Here is an 18,308-nt window from a genome sequence, read left to right on the forward strand (position 1 = left end):
CATCGACTAGGAGAAAACCGATCTTCGTCCATTGGTTCGATGTCTCAATAGAGCGGCGTCATTATATTCCCAAATCTGGATGAGCTAGTCCCAAATTTCTCACGTCTTGGCGAGTCCCAGACCTCTTTTTCACTTTTCAACCGACTGTTATTGCCATCAACCTAAACGTCTTTTCAACCACAGCCCTCTGTTCTTTGAATACCTTTCATAGAGCTGATCCCCGGCTTGAGGTCTCTTTCAGCTGCAGCTGGTGCTCTCATATACCGCCCCAAAGCTCCTCTGTCATGTTTCCTCAACAATAGAGAGCCTTAACATACTAAAGCTGCATCAACGTGACTCTTGCCATGGAGAATATTGCGGTGGGGATCATCGGCATGGGCGATATGGGCCGCATGTACGCCAGAAGGTTCAGTCAAGCTGGATGGAGGTAGGCCAGATTGATCCCTCTTCGTGAAATATAAGCAGAATTGTGTTTGTGTCATTCCGGTACGTTTGCTCCTACTGTCCCCTCCACACACCTCCTTCGATGATGACTTGAGTGCATTTGGCTCGAGCATGGTTATCGCAATACTGCTTCACCATTTTGGTGTCGCATTCTATTGTGGTTTCCGTCACTGATGTAAATAACTCGCTACCTTACTTTTATTTTGTCTGAAGATTTCTGTCCCCAACAACATCGCTTCCATGTCCTCAATCAGAAGCCTTGACTGACGAACTTCTGTGCAGATCTGTTCCAACTGCTTGTGTATCTATATAGAGAGCTGATAGGAACCTCGTGCAGAGTCAACGCTTGCGACAGGCCAGACAAGTTCCAAACACTTCAAAAGGAGTACGAGAATGAGGTTTGTGTCGGCCGCAACACTTGATGAGCATGATTGACAAGATTAGAAAGGAATAAATGTATTACCTAATGGTCATCTCGTCTCCAGGGCTAGCGACTGGATCATTTACAGCGTTGAAGCCGAGCTGATAGAGAGAGTCGTTGCTGAGTATGGCCCGTCTACCAAAGTGGGTGCCATCGTCGGCGGACAGACTTCATGTAAAGCCCCAGAGCTGGCCGCTTTTGACAAGTACCTGCCCAGTGATGTTGAGATCGTTTCTTGCCACTCTCTCCATGGCCCTGCCGTAGACCCGACAGGTCAACCCCTTGTTATCATCCAGCATCGTGCATCACAAAAGAGCGTCGACCTTGTCGTTCAGATCCTCTCATGTCTCAACTCCAAGATGGTATTCCTTTCAGGAGAAAAGCATGACCGAATCACGGCCGACACGCAGGCGGTCACTCATGCAGCCTTTCTCAGTATGGGTACAGCGTGGGCGGCCAATCAACAGTTCCCATGGGAGATCAACCGGTATGTTGGCGGCATTGAGAATGTCAAGATCAACATCACATTGCGTATCTACGCCAACAAGTGGCACGTCTATGCCGGCCTGGCCATCCTCAACCCTGCCGCCCGGGAACAAATCCGACAGTATGCGCAATCCGTGACAGAATTGTACAAGCTGATGCTGGGCGGTCATCGCGAGGAATTCGCGCATCGAATCAAGAGCGCGGGAGCTGCAGTTTTTTCGAATGAAACATTGAACCACAACCTCTTGCTAGGGGACGAGGTACTCGACAGATTTTCCTTGTCGAAGCGACCAAAAGAGAGACAGCCCAACAACCATCTCAGCTTACTGGCGATTGTGGATTGTTGGTGGAAGCTCGGAATTGTGCCGTATGACCATATGATCTGCTCCACGCCGGTGAGTTCCCCCCCGCTTAAGTGTCCTTCTATTCCTGACATGGATTAGCTGTTTCGCATTTGGCTGGGAGTGACGGAATATTTATTTCGAAACGAGACCTTACTGGAGGAGGTCATCAATACAGCCATCGAAGACAACACCTTTCGGTCCGACGACTTGGAATTCACCTTTGCAGCCAGGGTAAGTCATTGACACAGTTCCACACGTGTATTTATTGTCCTTGCTTTTTAGCCACGAATCACGAGCTGACGCTTCTGAAAAAAAGGCCTGGTCCGAATGTGTCTCCTTCGGCAATTTTGAAGCCTACCGCAATCGATTCGAGAACATCCAGCAGTTTTTCGCTCCACGGTTCCCCGAAGCAGTGAGATTGGGCAACGAAATGATCAAGGAAATCATGTTGAAAACAAAGACGTAACCTTCATTTGTCCTAACGACATCGCGGAAGGTATAACGCTGACTCACCATGGGCGGATACCATTGAATCAATTAATCACGTCAGCAGAGAGGCGGAGTCTTGAGGCAAAAGACAACATATGCCTGTTAGTGGCTGTCGGGACAGCCTCTCATGTTGACCGAGTTGTCCCGCCTCTTCACCTCTTTGTCTCGGACAGCCACTGCTGGGAAGGATCCAACCTCGACGCAGAAGCTTGCAGGATATCAATCGCCTGCCACAATTGATGAGAAATCAGTGTATCCGTCGCAAGGAAAGCTGACTGAAGGTTCATTGTCGCAAGCCTGGCGGGTGCATAAGAGCCACATAATTGGTTCACTGTACCTGTTCAGAGACAATGGACACACTCCGGAGGTCCTACTTGACACAGTACGTCGACTTGATGGAGATTATGCCAGAGCGTTCCATGGCGCAGCATGACTGGCTCGCACAGGCTTGTTAGGAGTTCATCATCCCAACCTCATTATCGGATGCGACGTTGATCCATTTTCTTGCCCGGGAAACCGCCGCGGGTTGACGAACGAGGGATGATTCTCACAACCTGCAGGGCCATGGCTTGATAAGGCAGAGGGAAGTCATTACGCGGAGCTGCGCCTTCTCTGCTGTATACCGAGCACTGTGCGAGGCCGACAGTGGGCATCCGCTCTTCTGGAGTTACCTATTGCGTACGGCAAGAGAAATTCAAGAGGCGCAGCACCGGCATACAAGAAACGTCCCAAGTGGCCGCAGTAGCTCGCTGCTTTCTTCGTTGTCCAGTGGAGGAGGGACAGCGCAGCCAATGAAACGGCGAACGGAGTTGATGACAGTCGTCAAGCGGAATTTGCCTAGCCTCGCGCTAGGGGAATTAATGTGTGGACTACGCGGACACTAGTATCCAGTCAGGACTAGCTCCCGTACCTTGTCTTGTCATCTCCGGAGTCTCTCCCCAGATTTGTTGCTATTTGTGATTGTCATCCAGCCTCGCCTGCCGGGGAGACTCCGGTCAGGACAGCATCACCAGAAGGATCCTAGTGACATGTGCCATGGGCAGGTGTCACTCGCTCCGTGTTGACACTGCTTTGTATGGTGACTCGAAACTAATGTTTGTCGTCAGCGTTGTGCCGATGCGGAGCGGACTTGTGATACACACCTCTGTCGGGACAGGGGGTGATACGGGTGAAGGCTTGTCACTCCTCCACCGCGCCATTGGCAAGCCACGGGACGCGTAATCTGCATTGCAGTCTTCCCTTGCGTCCAGCTCTAGAAAATTTAACAACAAGACATTTTCTCCTATGTTGCCTATCTGCGTTTCATTTAGAAGATATCCCTCAACTACTGACGACCACAGACAATCGAGAGAGGCTTTCCGCTCCGTCATAAGACTGATATAGCCACTCCTCGAGCACCTATTGGACGCGTTTTGCCTGAAACATCTCTAGACAACATGCTATACAGAAGGCTCCTCGCGGCCGCCGCCCTAGGTAGGCGTAACCTCCTTCGCCAGATCCAAAGACAACTTTTACTGACACGTCTATTCTATAGCCGCTGGCTCTGCGGCCCAGGTGGCTCAGTTTGCCTCTAGTGGTCGCCATACTTTATCCGTCAACGTCCCCTCTGATACCGCATCTTCTGGACAAGGTCCGATTTATCTCCAGATCAGCGCCCCAAGTGGCACGGAATGGGTCAGCTTCGGACAAGGCTCGAGAATGTCGGGAGCACACATGTTTATTGTATATGCTGCCGACAACAATAATGTGACGGTCTCGCCCAGACTTGGCACCGGTCACGTCGAGCCCCGCGTGAACTCGGATGCGCAAGTCTCTGTTCTAGAGGGCAGCGGCGTCACTACTGAGGGCACCTTGGTCGCCAATATCCGGTGCGACACATGTCTGAGCTGGAACGGAGGCAGCATGGATCCCACAGATTCATCCAGCACTTGGATCTATGCGCACAAGTCTGGCGATGCCCTCTTGTCAACTAGCACGGATGCCGACATCTCTCAGCACGACGGCGAAGGCGGGTTCACGTTAGATCTCACCGTGGGGACGGGTGGCAGCTCTACGAATCCTTTCGTGGCAGCTTCGGATGATTCTTCATCGTCTGGTGCTTCGGCAAGCGGGTCTCAGACTGCCGGTAGCACTGCTGGAGCTACCGGGACCACTTCAACCACTTCAACGACAGCGAGTGCGACGAGAGGTGTTTCAGATCCCCTTTCAAGCTTCGACTCATCAGCATCCAGTTCAACTGGCACAGCACTTGGACCGGACAACAAGATTCGAATCGCTCATGCCGTTATCATGTCGTTGGTCTTCGTGATCTTGTTCCCTCTCTCGGCATTGACCATCTATCTGCCGTATAACGAGAAAGTCCGGCACATACATGCTCCCATGCAAGGTGTGAGCTTGGTGTTGATGATTGTCGGTCTAGGTCTGGGCATTGAACTCGCCAGACAGTTGGATGAACTTTCGGGCTATCATCAAGCCCTCGGCTATGTCGTTGTGGCATGGTTGGCAATCTTCCAGCCCGCCTTGGGTTTGAGCCAGCATCTGCATTTCCGGAAGAAGGGCACACGCAGCGCCATGGGACACACGCATCGATGGCTGGGTCGATTCTTCATCCTTCTCGGCATTGTCAACGGTGGTCTGGGCTTCCGGCAAGCAGGTCCTGTCGGTAAGGGCCACAGCCCCGTTTGGTCTGTTGTCGTTTACGGCGTGTTGGCTCTCATCAGTTTCGTGGTTTACATTGTCATTGCCTGCCGATCTCCAGGGGCACCTAAGGGGTCTGTCTCCAATGGCCTACCGGGCGAGAAGCCGCGGCCCACGACCCGGGGATATGAGCTGCACGATCGCTAAAGACGATTATTGCCTCTCAATGGAATATTACGTTCAAATCAAGTCCTGTGAGATGGTGATATGAAGAAGATTAGACGCCAGCCCGGCTACACGAACTTGGGCAACTGCTTTGTGTGTATGTTATATGGTCAGATGCAGACTAAAGAGCACAAACTGGACTCCAGGAGTCTCAGCTTGGTTGGAGATGATACTAGGCAATTGGACCCTGTTTACCACTTGGGCAGTCGCACGCAGGTGGTTGCAGGGGCTATGGCATTGGATTTAAATATGATATGATTGGTCTCATTGCCTCGAGTCGCCCGTGTCCTCCTCAGGCCACGTACCTCTGCGGTAAACTGGGGAGCTCCCGATGCCCGTCACGATGTACTTGCTAGATACGTGTCGTTCGCAGTCTCGACATGCTATCACAGGTGGGCGAGCACGGCCTCAATTGACGCAGGCTCCCCCAGGATGCAGGACCTTTTGAACTTTGCACCGCGTCATGAGATACGACGGGGCGTCGACAGCCATCTTTGATAGGGGAGTTTCTCTTCTGAGACATGAATCTTAAAGCACATCAAGCTTCGAGGATGGTATGGTTTGGTTGATTCCTAGATCAAGCTTCGAGGGTTTATGAAATGAGACTCCTCACGACTCCTCATATTGGTCCTCCTCCTACCGAAAGGGTCGATCCCCCGCAAATTTCCCCATGTTTCCTAGTCACTTGAGATCCTCATGGGCGGGATCGCCTATTCTTACCCATGGACTCCAACTTGCCTATGGTGGTATGAGGCTTCCTCTGCATACCTCATGACCGCGCGTGCTTTTCATTGGTCTTCTCATACTTTGTCCTTCCATGAACACGGCACGTCTTCGATCCTCAGGAGTCTGGCCAACGGGCCGCTGGTAGATCGGACTTGGACAGGACCATACGCTGAAGGATCCCGATGCCTTCAGCAACCAGAACTTCTATGACGTGCCGCAAAGTGGTATACAATGGAGAGTATAAAATGACGATTCAGTTGCCGGGCCTTTACATAAGACAGTGATTGACTCCCTATATCTTGAGCTCTCGAACTTCAACCGCGAAGTACGTGGCAGTATTATTTCTGCTTCACTCAGCGACCCTCTGAGCAAGATATCATGGGCTTCCTAGGACCTAAACAGCCTTACTTCGGCCTGAAGGGGGGATGGCTGACGTTCTGGATTTCCGTGAGTGCCACTTCAATGTCCATATGCCGACGAGGACAACGTTAACACTGTTATCAGGTCGCCTGTGCGACGGACATGACTCTGTAAGCCCGCCTATCATGTGGTATTGGTTGAGGCCCAGGGTTCTGACTAGATTCCTGGGTACAGGTTTGGCTATGATCAGGTATGGACCACCCTCTACTCTGTCAACATGGACCTATCTGATTCTGATATCGAGTTCAGGGTGTTTTCGGTTTGTATGGCGCTATCTTCCCATCATCATCCATCTAACCATGTGAAAGGCGGCGTTATTGTCACCAAAGACTTCCTCGATGTCCATCACCTAGGTGGCCCTCAGAAAACCTCTCTGCTTGGTATGTTACCATTAGCGTGTTTCTCCATGTCAATAAAGCTGATGAAATCCCAGGGACTGTGACCGCAATATATGACATCGGGTGTTTCTTTGGCGCGATCATAGCAGTCTGGATGGGCGAGAGACTCGGACGAAAGAAATCCGTGCTTGTCGGCACCACGATCATGAGTGTCGGTGCCATTATACAAATCACCTCCTTCAGCACCGCCCAGATGATCGTTGGCCGAATCGTCGCGGGTGTCGGCAATGGCATCAACACCGCGACCGCCCCTGTCTGGCAGACCGAGACGTCGGCGATCAAGTGGCGAGGGAAGCTCGTGGTCATTGAACTCATCCTCAATATCGCCGGCTTCTCTCTTTCCAACTGGGTGACCTACGGGTTTTCTTTCGTTGGCGGACCTATTGCATGGAGATTCCCACTCGCCTTCCAGTTCATCTTCATCATCGTTATCTATTCGACTGTCCCGTGGCTACCTGAGTCACCGAGGTGAGTACATGCCCCCATCAGAGTGAGAGGTGAGACAGCTCTATAAACTTATAAAGTTATTGACCCACTATAGATGGCTTATAGCACACGAATACGAAGACGAAGCGTTCAAAATCCTTGCCGACCTCGAGAACAGATCCGAAGACGATCCATTCATCCTCACCCAGCACAAGGAGATCGTGTATACTGTTCAGTATGAGCGCGAGAACGCCGTCCGATGGCTCGACCTCCTCCGAGGCCGGACTGGTGACAAGGGAGGCACCAAAACCATCCGGCGCCTGCTCCTCGGTGCAGGGACTCAAGCTTTTCAGCAGCTGGCCGGCGTCAATGTCACAAGTTACTATCTGCCAACGGTGCTGATTCAGTCTGTGGGACTGGAGGAAAAAATGGCCCGACTTCTAGCGGCATGCAATAGCGTGTCATACCTTCTCTTTTCATTGATCGGAATCCCCAACGTGGAGAGATGGGGGCGCCGCAATATGATGATCTTCGCGGCCTCGGGACAATCCTTCTGCTACCTGATCATCACCATTCTCATTCGATACAATGAGAAGCCAGGATACACTCACACCCATGAAGTCGCCTCTGCCTCGGTGGCCTTTTTTTTTTTATATTATGTGTTTTTCGGGATCGGAATGCAGGGCGTCCCATGGTGTAAGTGCTAACCCTATACCATACCATACCATACCACTCTAGTCTCTGCGTCTGAACTCCGATGGCATCCATCTTAATGCTGACGGTCTCCAATCTCAATGCTGATAATTCAATGCTGACATTGTCCACACAGTGTACCCGACAGAGATCAATTCCCTATCCATGAGAACCAAAGGTGCCGCCATCGGGACTGCGACTAACTGGATCTTCAACTTTATGGTCGTCGAGGTATGTTAAACTGTCAAACTGTAATACTGTATAGAAGTCCCAGGACAGTCAGGAAGCTGACAACCCCATCTTCCAGATCACGCCTATCGGAATTCAAAACCTCCACTGGCAGTTCTATATCGTGTGGACTGTGCTGAACGCGTCATTCGTCCCTCTCATGTACTTCTTCTATCCCGAGACAGCTGGTCGCTCGCTCGAAGATATCGACGACTACTATCGCACCAACCCGCCCTTGTTGGTATTCAGGGACAAAGACGTCACTTCCAGCAAGAGACCCGAGAAATACAGGATCCGAGAAGAAGAGGAAGTCCGGAGAAACTCGGCAGTCGATCCTATTGTCTTCAGACGTGGCAGCAGAGTCAGTATTGGTGCTGCCGGCGCTCAAGCGCGACAGGTCCAACTTGCGGTCGCGCGGCAACGCGATCGTGAGGAAGATTATGAGGGAAAGACTGAGGCAGGAGATTATGAGCGCGAGAGAGTCTCTCATAAGGAGGATGCCTGAAACTGAAAGTTGAAACTGCGTTGGTGTCAGGTGATTCGATTGAGGGTTGAATAGTGGCCTGGTTTAGGTGGGTAGTCTTTGTTTTCGTGCAATATAGGTTTGGAAAGGGTTTCTGACTTCATCGCATGGCAGGAAGGGGCAAGGCTGAAACCCCCTTATGATCGATCGATCCACTTTGTCAAGTATCGCTGACAGGTATTTCCTAATATTATACTTTCCTACTATCGTATTTTCCTACTCTCTTCACGGCCATGAGTCGTTTTATCCGTTACGCCTAGCTTGCACTAATATTCTGTGAGTGTGGTTTGGTTTGGTTGGTTCGGTTGTGGGTCATATGTATTGTATGGACGGACCTTTACTTCACTTGCCTAATCCGCAATACTCCGCAATAACTACCAGATTTCGGATCTTGTCTTAGTCTATCATGTCTATTTCTCCCTCCCACATCCCCAGACCAGACTCAAGTACCTGGTCCGACGATGCGAAGGACATCGGCTAGGAGTCTTCACCTTCACCAAGTGATCGACCTTAGGACCGGTATGCATAAGGTGAGACGAGGCGAGGAGAAGTAAGTGGGTCTCGAGGAGGGTGGAGTCAAGATGGAGAGTGGATCCAGGAGCAAGGCTGAGGTCCGAAAGGGGCATGCGGTCCAAACAAGTTCGAGTAGAAGCGGGTTTGGGGGAATGCTCACATCAATATGCAAAAGGGGATATTACAGCCTGTATGTAAACCGTGGGCTCAAGAAAAGTGACGTTTGAATATAAGAAATCATATTATATCAAATCAACTCGGTATAGAATCTCACATAAATCTTTGATGTCTCCGCAGCAGGACGGCCAATATACTCCAGAACGTGAAACCCATAGGAGAAGCCTTCATAGTATCCTGTCTTTTTCTCGACCTGCCATATCCTCATCTCTCCCTGGAGGGACGATGTAGATCCAATCCCACAATTTCAACGCTGGTGTGGAACAACACGGTAAAGAACTCAGACTCTCAGTTCACCTCTCATCTTGCTCTGTCAGATTTCAATAATCCCCTCATCATTCGATGTTCCCACACCTTTCCCTGTCCCTGCTTAAGATCTCAAGATCCATGAGCCTATAAATCCAACCTATGCGCGAGCTTCATCCGGACTCATCCCATTCCGATACAACCACAACCGACTGAAATCCTTGACCTGTTTTCTTCTCACCCTCGACCCACTGGGAACACCAAGACCCGCAGCGTCACCTCTTCCTTCTTGTCGGCGTCCTTGGCCATGTCCATGTCCAGCACCATCCACAGCCTGAACAGTATCCCACAAGTCAAAAGCATCCAGATCCACCTCTGCATCCATGAAGGCATTCCCACCCTTGACTCGCCCTCTACTCAGATCACGGGTGTCAATGCCCTCCATTTCAAAGATATTATCCAAGTAATGCTGGTTGAACTGGTGTCCGGACCCGACGCGCTTGAACAGCCGGCCGACGTATTTGTTGTAGTCTTCTTTGGCGTCCAAAGTCCCCTTCCTCTCGATGGGTGTCGTAGGTGAGAGGAGATTAGTGTATGATCGGACCGGAGCCTTTGCTGTGTATCTGCTATTGCTATTCGTGGTTGCGAGGTTTAGTTTCCTTGTTGTTGCCACTGCCGATGCCACTGTCGATGTTGAAGCCAAAGTCGACCCTGATGGCGAGGCAGATGTTCCAGTGGCACTGGCGTCGTCATCATAGCGTAGAGATGTGGGAGTTGTGGTAGGTGGAGCGCTCGGCGCCGCATTTCGGACTGGAGGTGATGCTGCTGCGGCGGTGGTACTGGATCCGGTCCACGGCGGCTGTTGTATCTGTCGCTGTCCTTGGAGATATAGTTGTGACTGGAGCTGTTGGTGTGGTCGTGCCTGTGCCTGTGGCTGCGGTTGCGGTTGCGTGATTTCAGGCCGGAAATGAAGAATGCCGAATCGAGATACATAATCGCCTGTGTTGGCGTAGTGCTCGATATACCTGACCACGCGGCCGCTATGTTCAGAGTCGCAGTCGTCGTCGTCGACAGTGGAATCATTGCTTGTGCTGGCCCTGATTCTGGCATCAATGCTCGTGTCGCCGTTTGTTGTTGTGCTTTCTGTGCCGTTCGTCCTGCCCTGGCTCTGTCCGTTAGGACTGACGGTCGTGGTGATCACCGGAGCATTCCAATGATTCGCGGCGTTTCCGAAAGTATATACTTCGAGTTTGCGGATCTGTTCGGCTGCGACGGTGGCGTACAGCCAGTCCAGAACCATACCGCCCTCGATGCAGCCTTGACTGTGGAGGATGAGCACCACTTTATGCACTTCCGGATCGGTGATGATCGGCAAGAGCTGCTCGTAGGCTTGTCGGATGTCGAGGGTGGGATAGGCTAGGTCGCGCTGGATGATGCATTCGAGCACATCGAAGATGATACCGCGGCTGGTATGTCATGGGATTGGTTAGAATGATATATATCATTGACAAAACCACACAGAATCAAGCAAGCCAAGGCCGACACCGATGCATGTATGTTGATGTCAAATAGGCTTGAATAAGCCCAAATACTGGATTGTGGGATATCAACGTCAAATACTCACGTCTGATTATGGATCCCATACACCGGCCGTCTGAAAGTCATTGCAAGTCGGTCCAGGTTCGATTGGAGCCAATGTTGACTAGACGAAAATAAACAGTCGTCAGCATACTCGTCACCGTACATTTGAGACACGATTGAGACGGTTATGGATGACTTACCCAACAGCAACTCCGTTGATGAAAACCCACCGCTCATGTTTATACTCCCGTTGCCCCTCGACACATCGCGGGTGTGATTGGAACCTAATCCGTCTGCGACCGTTCAACAAGACTGTGAACCATTGGTTTCCCAGGACGAAAGCCACAATATACAGAAAGTATAGCACCGGCAGGAGAATATAGGACAGGGGAAACAGGGAGATGAGAAACAGCGTCTGCGCCACCACCAGGATCGAGTGGATGAGATCAGACCATAGATTGGGCCAGGTCAATGCCAACTCGTCTAGTCCTTTGGATTGTGCTGGACTGATGGGCAGAACGATGCTGGGGAGACCGGCGGTGAGAGGCCAGGTGATGGTGATTTGGGCGAAGAGCCATAGATCATTGAGTATCAGGAGGAGAGGATTCGCGGTGTAAGAAAGGGATTTTGGTGACGGTGCCAATGCCATCATCGCGATATTGTCGAGGAAAGTAGTTGTAATAGTAGTAGTAAGGCCGCCAGAAGGCAGTTAGGAGGAATGTATCGAAAAGGTGATGGAGTCGACTGAGCGATACGAAAGAGGGCGATGCGAAAGAGGCCGATGCAAAAGAGGCCGATGCAAAGCCTTGGGAGTGCTTCGGTCTTTGATGGCCACAGATAAGGAGGCCTTGAATGATCCTCGACGTGCCTGACCGTGACATTCCTGGGCGCCTGAAGAGTACTCAGTAACGGGGTCCCTTGATTGAAGTTCAAAAGGCCCAGTATAGCAATTCTGAACAGGCGGCACTGGCAGTCAGCCGCATTGCTTTAAAGGCTCTTCAGAAGAGCAAGGCTGCCAGGCGTCTAGATGCCCCCTCACACAAAGAAAGAATCTCGATAGGAGGACATCGGCACGACATGCTCGCATCCTTGGAAAAGGCGTCAGACATACTGCAGTGGTCGGCCCAACTTGACTTTCACATGTCGATGCCCCAAACCCTCCGTCAGCATTCAACGTACAGGAAGCTGAGAATGGTGGCTTATGCCTGGAGGCTGGCTTTCGGTTTTCAGCTCTGTGGTCGTGGGCTGAGAAGCGGCGGTGTGTGATACGAGGCAGCCAGGCGGAAGAGGAAGAGGAAGAGGGGTAGTTGAGGCTCTCTTTTCCAGGCAACCTCAGACATCTCGAACGCACCCATCGCTCCAGTCATCGCCCACTGGCAGATCGAATCATGCGCAGCAGCCGAGGCCACCCGTGGGGTCCGCTGATAGGAATAGCCCAGCATTCTTGACCGGTGTGGATGGTTCGTTGCTTAGCGAAATGTGAGGCTGAAGAATTTGGCATACACAGAATGCGCTTTTGTGAGTAAGACCAAACGGACGAAACCCCATACGGTCACGGGCGGATGAGTTCTACTCTCGACTCAAGTCTGACATCCCACGAGTGACAGACGAATGTGTTGTCGCTGTCGTTGTCGGATCAGCCTCGTCCTCATCGTCGCGGCTCGCGGCCAGAATGGCTGTACTTACTACATTGACAAAAGAAAGGCCCCAAAGAACGCTCTTACTTGATCACCATTCATTGTCTCCAGTCGATCCCGTTTGTCTACTACGCCTAGGCCCTAAGCACTATCGTTGGTTACCGAGGATTGAGTTGATCGCTCACTCGATCCTGCTATCACAATACCGGCCCAATATTGAAGGCAATGGGCAGTGGGCACAGAACAATCAAGGCAGTTACTGACAACTGACTACCGGCAATGTACAGGGTCTAAACCCCCATAACCGACATATCAAGATGCTCTTATCCTCTCTGCCTTTGAATACTTTTATCAAGAAGAAATGGGATGGTGTCTGTCGGGACCGCGCCCACAGCTCCCCAGGGCGTGCAAGTTCCCCAGATTGATCAGTTGACGCGTGCTTCAGCTGAAGACACCCGCCCTTTCGGCAGCTGTATATGACTCTAAGGACCGAAGAGCAGGACTAACTACCTGCATCTCGTCCTAGGAGTGCAAGCAGCAAGCAACAAGCAGGCTTTGTGGGTTTTTGGTGCTTGATCGGAATCTCCACTGGTCTGATTCTCGAGTCCGCTTCGTTACACGAACGAGGCTGACATGCACGCAAAGAATCAAGCACTCAGCCATTGCAGATTCGCGTAGCTGCAGCTGCATTCATCTGCAAAATCCATGCATTCAGGCGCGGCTGTAAAGCACATGACAGTGGTTCATGACGGTTCAGACTCTCTCGAGGGGGTCTGGCCTTTCAGCTCACGTGTCAGCACATCCAGGATGGACCGACGGCGACAATCTCGATTCTGACATGTGCGAGGCGGCGGCTTCTTCTGATGCTTGAAAGCACGTCCTTTTGCCTCCAGGGTAGATGGACAAGGATGCTAAAGAGTCAAGGTAGAGAACCCGGCTTCTTTAAACGGCCATAGGTACAATGGAAAATGACGATGTTGCCAATTTTACTCGACGAAAGCTTGGGAAGGTCATGGCCATTCCGAATCAAGAGGAACAAAGAAATCGTTCATTTTGCGTTATACCTCCATATACACAACGAACGTAGGTTCCAGTCTCGGAACTCAGTCTCTTGCAGCACCATTGAATATGCTTTCCGCGTGCGCAAGCACAGTAGGATACACGTCCTTGACGGCCTCCGCGCCCATCCAGCAATCCAAATGTCCGTAGCCAGGGAACAGTTCACGTTGATATATCCCTTGGCCAAATATGGTGGTCAGCGTGGTGTACGACTTGTCAGTATTCTCTGGCGTATAGACTACATTGTCAGTGCCAGAGATGAAGAGGATCGGAAGGCCCCTGAGCCGTTGCAGATTCTCCGGTCTGACCAAGGACTCGAGAATGTTGTTGGTCACCTCGCCATGAGTGCCTTGGTACATGAGCTGACTGAGGGCGTTCATGCTGGTGCCACCGAGGAACTTGGACAGGTTGGAATGGGTAGCTGCGTTGAGACGCTTGTGGGACCAGAGTCTGTGATTGACAGATGATCAAGTCAGTAACACGTTCATGCTGACATTGTGCATCGAGAGGAATAACAAGGCAGGTGAGGGGAATATAAGAAAACAAGAACTGGTACATACCTTCCAAACACGAGCTCGGATCTGTGGCAGACGACGCTGTTACACAGTTCGGAGGGAGATCCAGCAGGATACAGTCGCACTACCTGGTTCAACAAGCGCTGCACGAGAGAATCATGCTCGGTGGAGATGCAGGAGAACCAACTGCCAGCAAGCAGCTTGTAGATCTTCGTCAACGGGATCGGCAGGGAGGCTTTGACTTTGTTCACGGTGCCAAACATGGGATTGAAGAACACCTGTGATGCAGTCATGCCGCTGATCCATTTCGAATTGATCGTGCCGTCCAGCAGGCCGGCGGAGAGGGCGACCGATCCAGCACAGTGGGCGATGACATAGATGGGACTGGCAGAACCTTGGAGTCGATGGATCTCTTCGAACGCTGCCTGGATGTCGAGGCGAGCATCGTACGTAGTGAACCCTCGCTGGGCATTCGGGGTCTTGCCGGTGCGGTGCGTGATGCAGAACACTTCGTAACCGGCGGCTTGGAAGTATTCGACGGCATTGGTTTTGATGGTGGGGAGGGCGAAGATCTGATGGTCAACAGATGCACCGGGGATGAACAGGACTTTCCGACCTTGCGAGGAGGTCGTTGTCGGTGCCCATCGCTGGAGGGTGGACACTATCTTGTCAGTGGAAGTGACCTTGATGGTTTCGACCGGTGGCTTTTTGTTCACTTCGTAGCCTTGATAGGTGGTCGTGGGAAATTGCATGAAGCCCAAGGGCCCTAGGAAGTTCGACAAAACCTGCCGGGCGAAGAAGGTCAAGAACTTGACGGTCGAGAACATCTTGGACAGAGTTGTCGAGCCATGAGGTGTGAACGTGGACAATTCAGAAGCAAAGTCTTGCGGCAGGATATGCAGGGTGCCTTTTCCCACCGTGCGATCGCCCTTGGTCAAGGTGACATATAGGGTAGAAGTGGCCTTCCAGGTTGACCAAGGCTTGAATGCAATTGATCGATCAACAATCTTGTAGCCATGGAAATGGACGATCTCTCCACGCGTGGAAATCATGTCAAAGTCATAGGTCAAGTTGGTCGTGTCAGGGGTACGCTTGTCTTCATTGAACAGGTTGAAGGCACCGCGCAGGACCATGAACGGGGAGCCCGGCAAGCCAGCACAGGTAAATGTTCCAGTGAGCATGGCAGGGTGGTCTGATCGTCCAATCACTTCTCGGGTCAGCATTTCGCTTTTCGAAGTTAGAGGAACGGCTTACATTCATCAGTGTCCCAGGCATGACAACTGAGGAAGAACCTCGCCGTACTGCCAGCCGCCTGAGCCGCGTCCGTCGCCACCGCAAAGTCGGCAGTCTCATTGCCAGTGTTGACTTGATCTTCGATGTTGATATACCCACTCATGACCTCAGTAAATTCGATTCCTTCAGAATCCGAGGCCATGGCCATCTGGATAATCCGGTCGGCTTTACGAAGTTCTTTGTCCATAGGTTTTGGATGAGCAGGCCGGCCGAAGAGGTCAAGAGTACCTGGACATGTTAGTGCTCTCAGTCTGAATAGTAAGGCTCTCCTCCTACTTACCATTCTGTGTAATAAGGTCAATCCTGAGGTCCTTCCGCTTTGCAGCTGCCTCGACCGACCTCTCAGCGAGAGCGGTAATCGTTGCGAAAGGATTGACACCCAATGCAGTGGGCAACGCTGCACCATCCACAACGATAAGTCCGTCATGGACTTCTTTCCCTTTTCCTTGAAGGACTTGGCCGAACTGGTTGACTGCCCCGTTGACGCCAGTATCATCACTGCTGATTGTTGCTCCACCCATGATGTGGACCGTGATCTGTGAGTGTCAGATGTTGTACTAGAAACCTTGTGCAAAGCACTCACCTCTTGTTCCCCCAAGGCAGCAAAGAAAGGAGAGTTAATGTACGTCCCTCCTACTGCATTGGTGGCTTGTGCAAGTTTCCCGTTGAGATACTTAACGTGATCGCTTCTTCCCACTCCCAAGAAACTCAGAGTTGGTTTGTCGTTTGTTCCCATGCTCATCACTGCTTGGTTGCTATCGTGAGACATGATTAGATATGTCTGTGTCTTTTCCAGGCTTCCCATTGGCGCGTAAGGATACAGCCTGCTCAACCGTCGAGCTAGATGATGCTGCAACTTGTCTTTGAGGGTATAATGCCGGGGAAAGGTCTTGCCCGGCAGAGACTCCAGCAAACCTTGAAGCACTGGTACCAATGCGCCAGTAATGGCACCCTCCTCGATCACAAAGCCATCCAAGGGGTTTGGCTGCGCACGACAGTCAATGACTCCAGTGATAGTAGGCCCAACCGGTCTATCTGGACTGGGAGAGGGGCTGCCCAAGCCGTTGGCGTCGTAGTTGGTGTTGTATCTGTGTTTGGCGTTAGCATCGCCGTTCGACTGTGGCGGATCAAGACACAATACCCGAAGGCCAAAATATCACCGTTGCCACTCATATCTTTGCCAACACGACTGCTCATTTTCATTCCAAGAGCTTTGCTGCGAAGGAGGATCTCGGTGGTGCCTAGAGCTCCGGCACCTAGGAATACAAACTTCTTTGCATGAACCCACATGAGATCATGGTAGATGTTCTTCTTAAACAGTCCACGTTTGCTTGTGTGGCAGGCAAAGTATACTAGATATCCCTCCTGAGTAGGGTGCTTCTTAACGTAGCGCGCCTCGCATTCGCAAAATCTGCCATGGTCAGCAGTGTTCATCGAGAAGATTGAGTGGGTCAATACATTTCTGCCCCCCAGTTCCAGGCATCGCTCATGTAAGTCACCAGGGTCGACGACTTGCTCCCGTCGTTGACACCAGTGCTATCCATGCCAGTAAGCGCGCTGGCTTGCATTTGCTGGAGTTGTCAGCATAATTCCATGACTTGTTCTGGAAGGAGTTCGCCTACAACTCCCGCGTAGTTCGGGCCATTTTCAAATCTCGTCGTCTGCGGCACGCGTTTGAAGTTCTTCTCGAGTCCCAATAGCTCCGCCTGTTTCCTCAACAGCTCCAGCTTAGGCAGAGGTGGAAAGTCCTCTGGATATTCTTCAGGCTGCAGCATCTGGCTAGCACGGTTATAGTCTGCAAGCTTGTCAGTGACCGGACATGGACAGCACACGCATGATATTCACATTCATCCAGAGCACCGGGTTTTTGAAGGTCTTTTGGCCATTCCGGGAGACTCATCGTCCCATCATCTGCTCTGAGGAAGACATTGGCGTTGAGGAGGCTGGTGCCCCCAAGACCTGAGAATGTTAGTTGTCTACTCGGTAGCTACTGTTGCGCCTTCCACTCACCACTCGCAACAAATGCGTTCTGCCCAGCGCCCATGACCAGCTGGTACAATTTCGTGGGATCACCAATCTGCACCGGCGTCCCTGGGTTGTCTCCAGGAGCGAACAAACCAGAGACACTGATCTCCGGTGCAGCCTCGGCCAGGGTTGACGGATACTCTCCAGCTGCTGAGGTCAGAAGGGTCTATGAGGCTTGAGGCAGACTCACGCCATCTCTCCTTGCCTCTTTCGAGGACGCATACTGACTGGCCAGCCCGTGCCATGCGTGATGCTGCAACGCCCCCTCCATAGCCGGAACCAATGACAACTACATCGTAGGTGTGTCTGAGTAGTTCCACAGGACGTGACAAACGTGGAAACTTGTTATTTACGCCATGGTAATCGCTGGCCTCTAGCTTCGACTGTGCGCGTGACAGTGGGCCTCCGGGTTCAGTCGTGCCAACGCGGTAAGGAGGCACATGATGGAAAGGGGACTGAGGAGGTTCTGTAGAGTTGGAAGAGCTGGAGCCATAGCCGTTAGTACCGGTGGAACCGTTGGCGGTCTGGCTATCTGGATCAATCAAGCTCTTCTTTTCGCCCCTTTTGCCGGCCACTTTCTGCAGATCTTGCTCCATATTCAAGAGATAGGGCACAGCAGATGAATTCGATGTAGTTTCCAAGGCAACAAAGTAGAAACCATAGAAGGCTCCATCACAGTCAGAGCAATCTTTTATAGAGCTGTCCCAACAGGAAGACCACCTTGGCCGAGTCCTGGGTGGTTAGTGCCGTCAGCTGCATCCAGCGGTCAATGCGAAGGACGATGCAGGCTCCGGGGGATCTG

General features: G+C 51.7%; 5 protein-coding genes across 5 annotated transcripts; 3 read left to right on the top strand and 2 right to left on the bottom strand.

The window, feature by feature from the left end:
- Positions 1-344: 344 nt before the first annotated feature.
- Positions 345-2,161, top strand: A1O1_04371 (prephenate dehydrogenase [NADP+]; the record flags this gene model as incomplete). Its single annotated transcript, XM_007725265.1, has 5 exons — positions 345-394; positions 782-842; positions 889-1,746; positions 1,795-1,926; positions 2,012-2,161. The coding sequence occupies 5 exons, from the start codon at positions 345-347 to the stop codon at positions 2,159-2,161; spliced, it is 1,251 nt and encodes a 416-aa protein (XP_007723455.1).
- Positions 2,162-3,620: 1,459 nt separating this feature from the next.
- Positions 3,621-5,028, top strand: A1O1_04372 (uncharacterized protein; the record flags this gene model as incomplete). The annotated part of the gene is made up of 2 exons (XM_007725266.1): positions 3,621-3,657; positions 3,719-5,028. The coding sequence occupies 2 exons, from the start codon at positions 3,621-3,623 to the stop codon at positions 5,026-5,028; spliced, it is 1,347 nt and encodes a 448-aa protein (XP_007723456.1).
- A 1,381-nt stretch (positions 5,029-6,409) lies between these two features.
- A1O1_04373 (uncharacterized protein) lies at positions 6,410-8,442 on the top strand (the record flags this gene model as incomplete). The annotated part of the gene is made up of 5 exons (XM_007725267.1): positions 6,410-6,572; positions 6,626-7,058; positions 7,132-7,712; positions 7,846-7,940; positions 8,017-8,442. The coding sequence occupies 5 exons, from the start codon at positions 6,410-6,412 to the stop codon at positions 8,440-8,442; spliced, it is 1,698 nt and encodes a 565-aa protein (XP_007723457.1).
- Positions 8,443-9,556: 1,114 nt separating this feature from the next.
- On the bottom strand, positions 9,557-11,626 carry A1O1_04374 (uncharacterized protein; the record flags this gene model as incomplete). The annotated part of the gene is made up of 3 exons (XM_007725268.1): positions 9,557-10,862; positions 11,021-11,098; positions 11,178-11,626. 3 exons carry the CDS (start codon positions 11,624-11,626, stop codon positions 9,557-9,559), a joined length of 1,833 nt encoding a protein of 610 aa, XP_007723458.1.
- A 2,091-nt stretch (positions 11,627-13,717) lies between these two features.
- Positions 13,718-18,102, bottom strand: A1O1_04375 (uncharacterized protein; the record flags this gene model as incomplete). Its single annotated transcript, XM_007725269.1, has 11 exons — positions 13,718-14,123; positions 14,234-15,395; positions 15,443-15,709; positions 15,762-16,017; positions 16,065-16,569; positions 16,623-16,892; positions 16,940-17,052; positions 17,104-17,276; positions 17,327-17,440; positions 17,492-17,653; positions 17,697-18,102. 11 exons carry the CDS (start codon positions 18,100-18,102, stop codon positions 13,718-13,720), a joined length of 3,834 nt encoding a protein of 1,277 aa, XP_007723459.1.
- Positions 18,103-18,308: the final 206 nt, after the last annotated feature.

The sequence above is a fragment of the Capronia coronata genome (genome assembly GCF_000585585.1).
Source record: "Capronia coronata CBS 617.96 chromosome Unknown acBCG-supercont1.3, whole genome shotgun sequence".
Classification (NCBI taxonomy): domain Eukaryota; kingdom Fungi; phylum Ascomycota; class Eurotiomycetes; order Chaetothyriales; family Herpotrichiellaceae; genus Capronia; species Capronia coronata.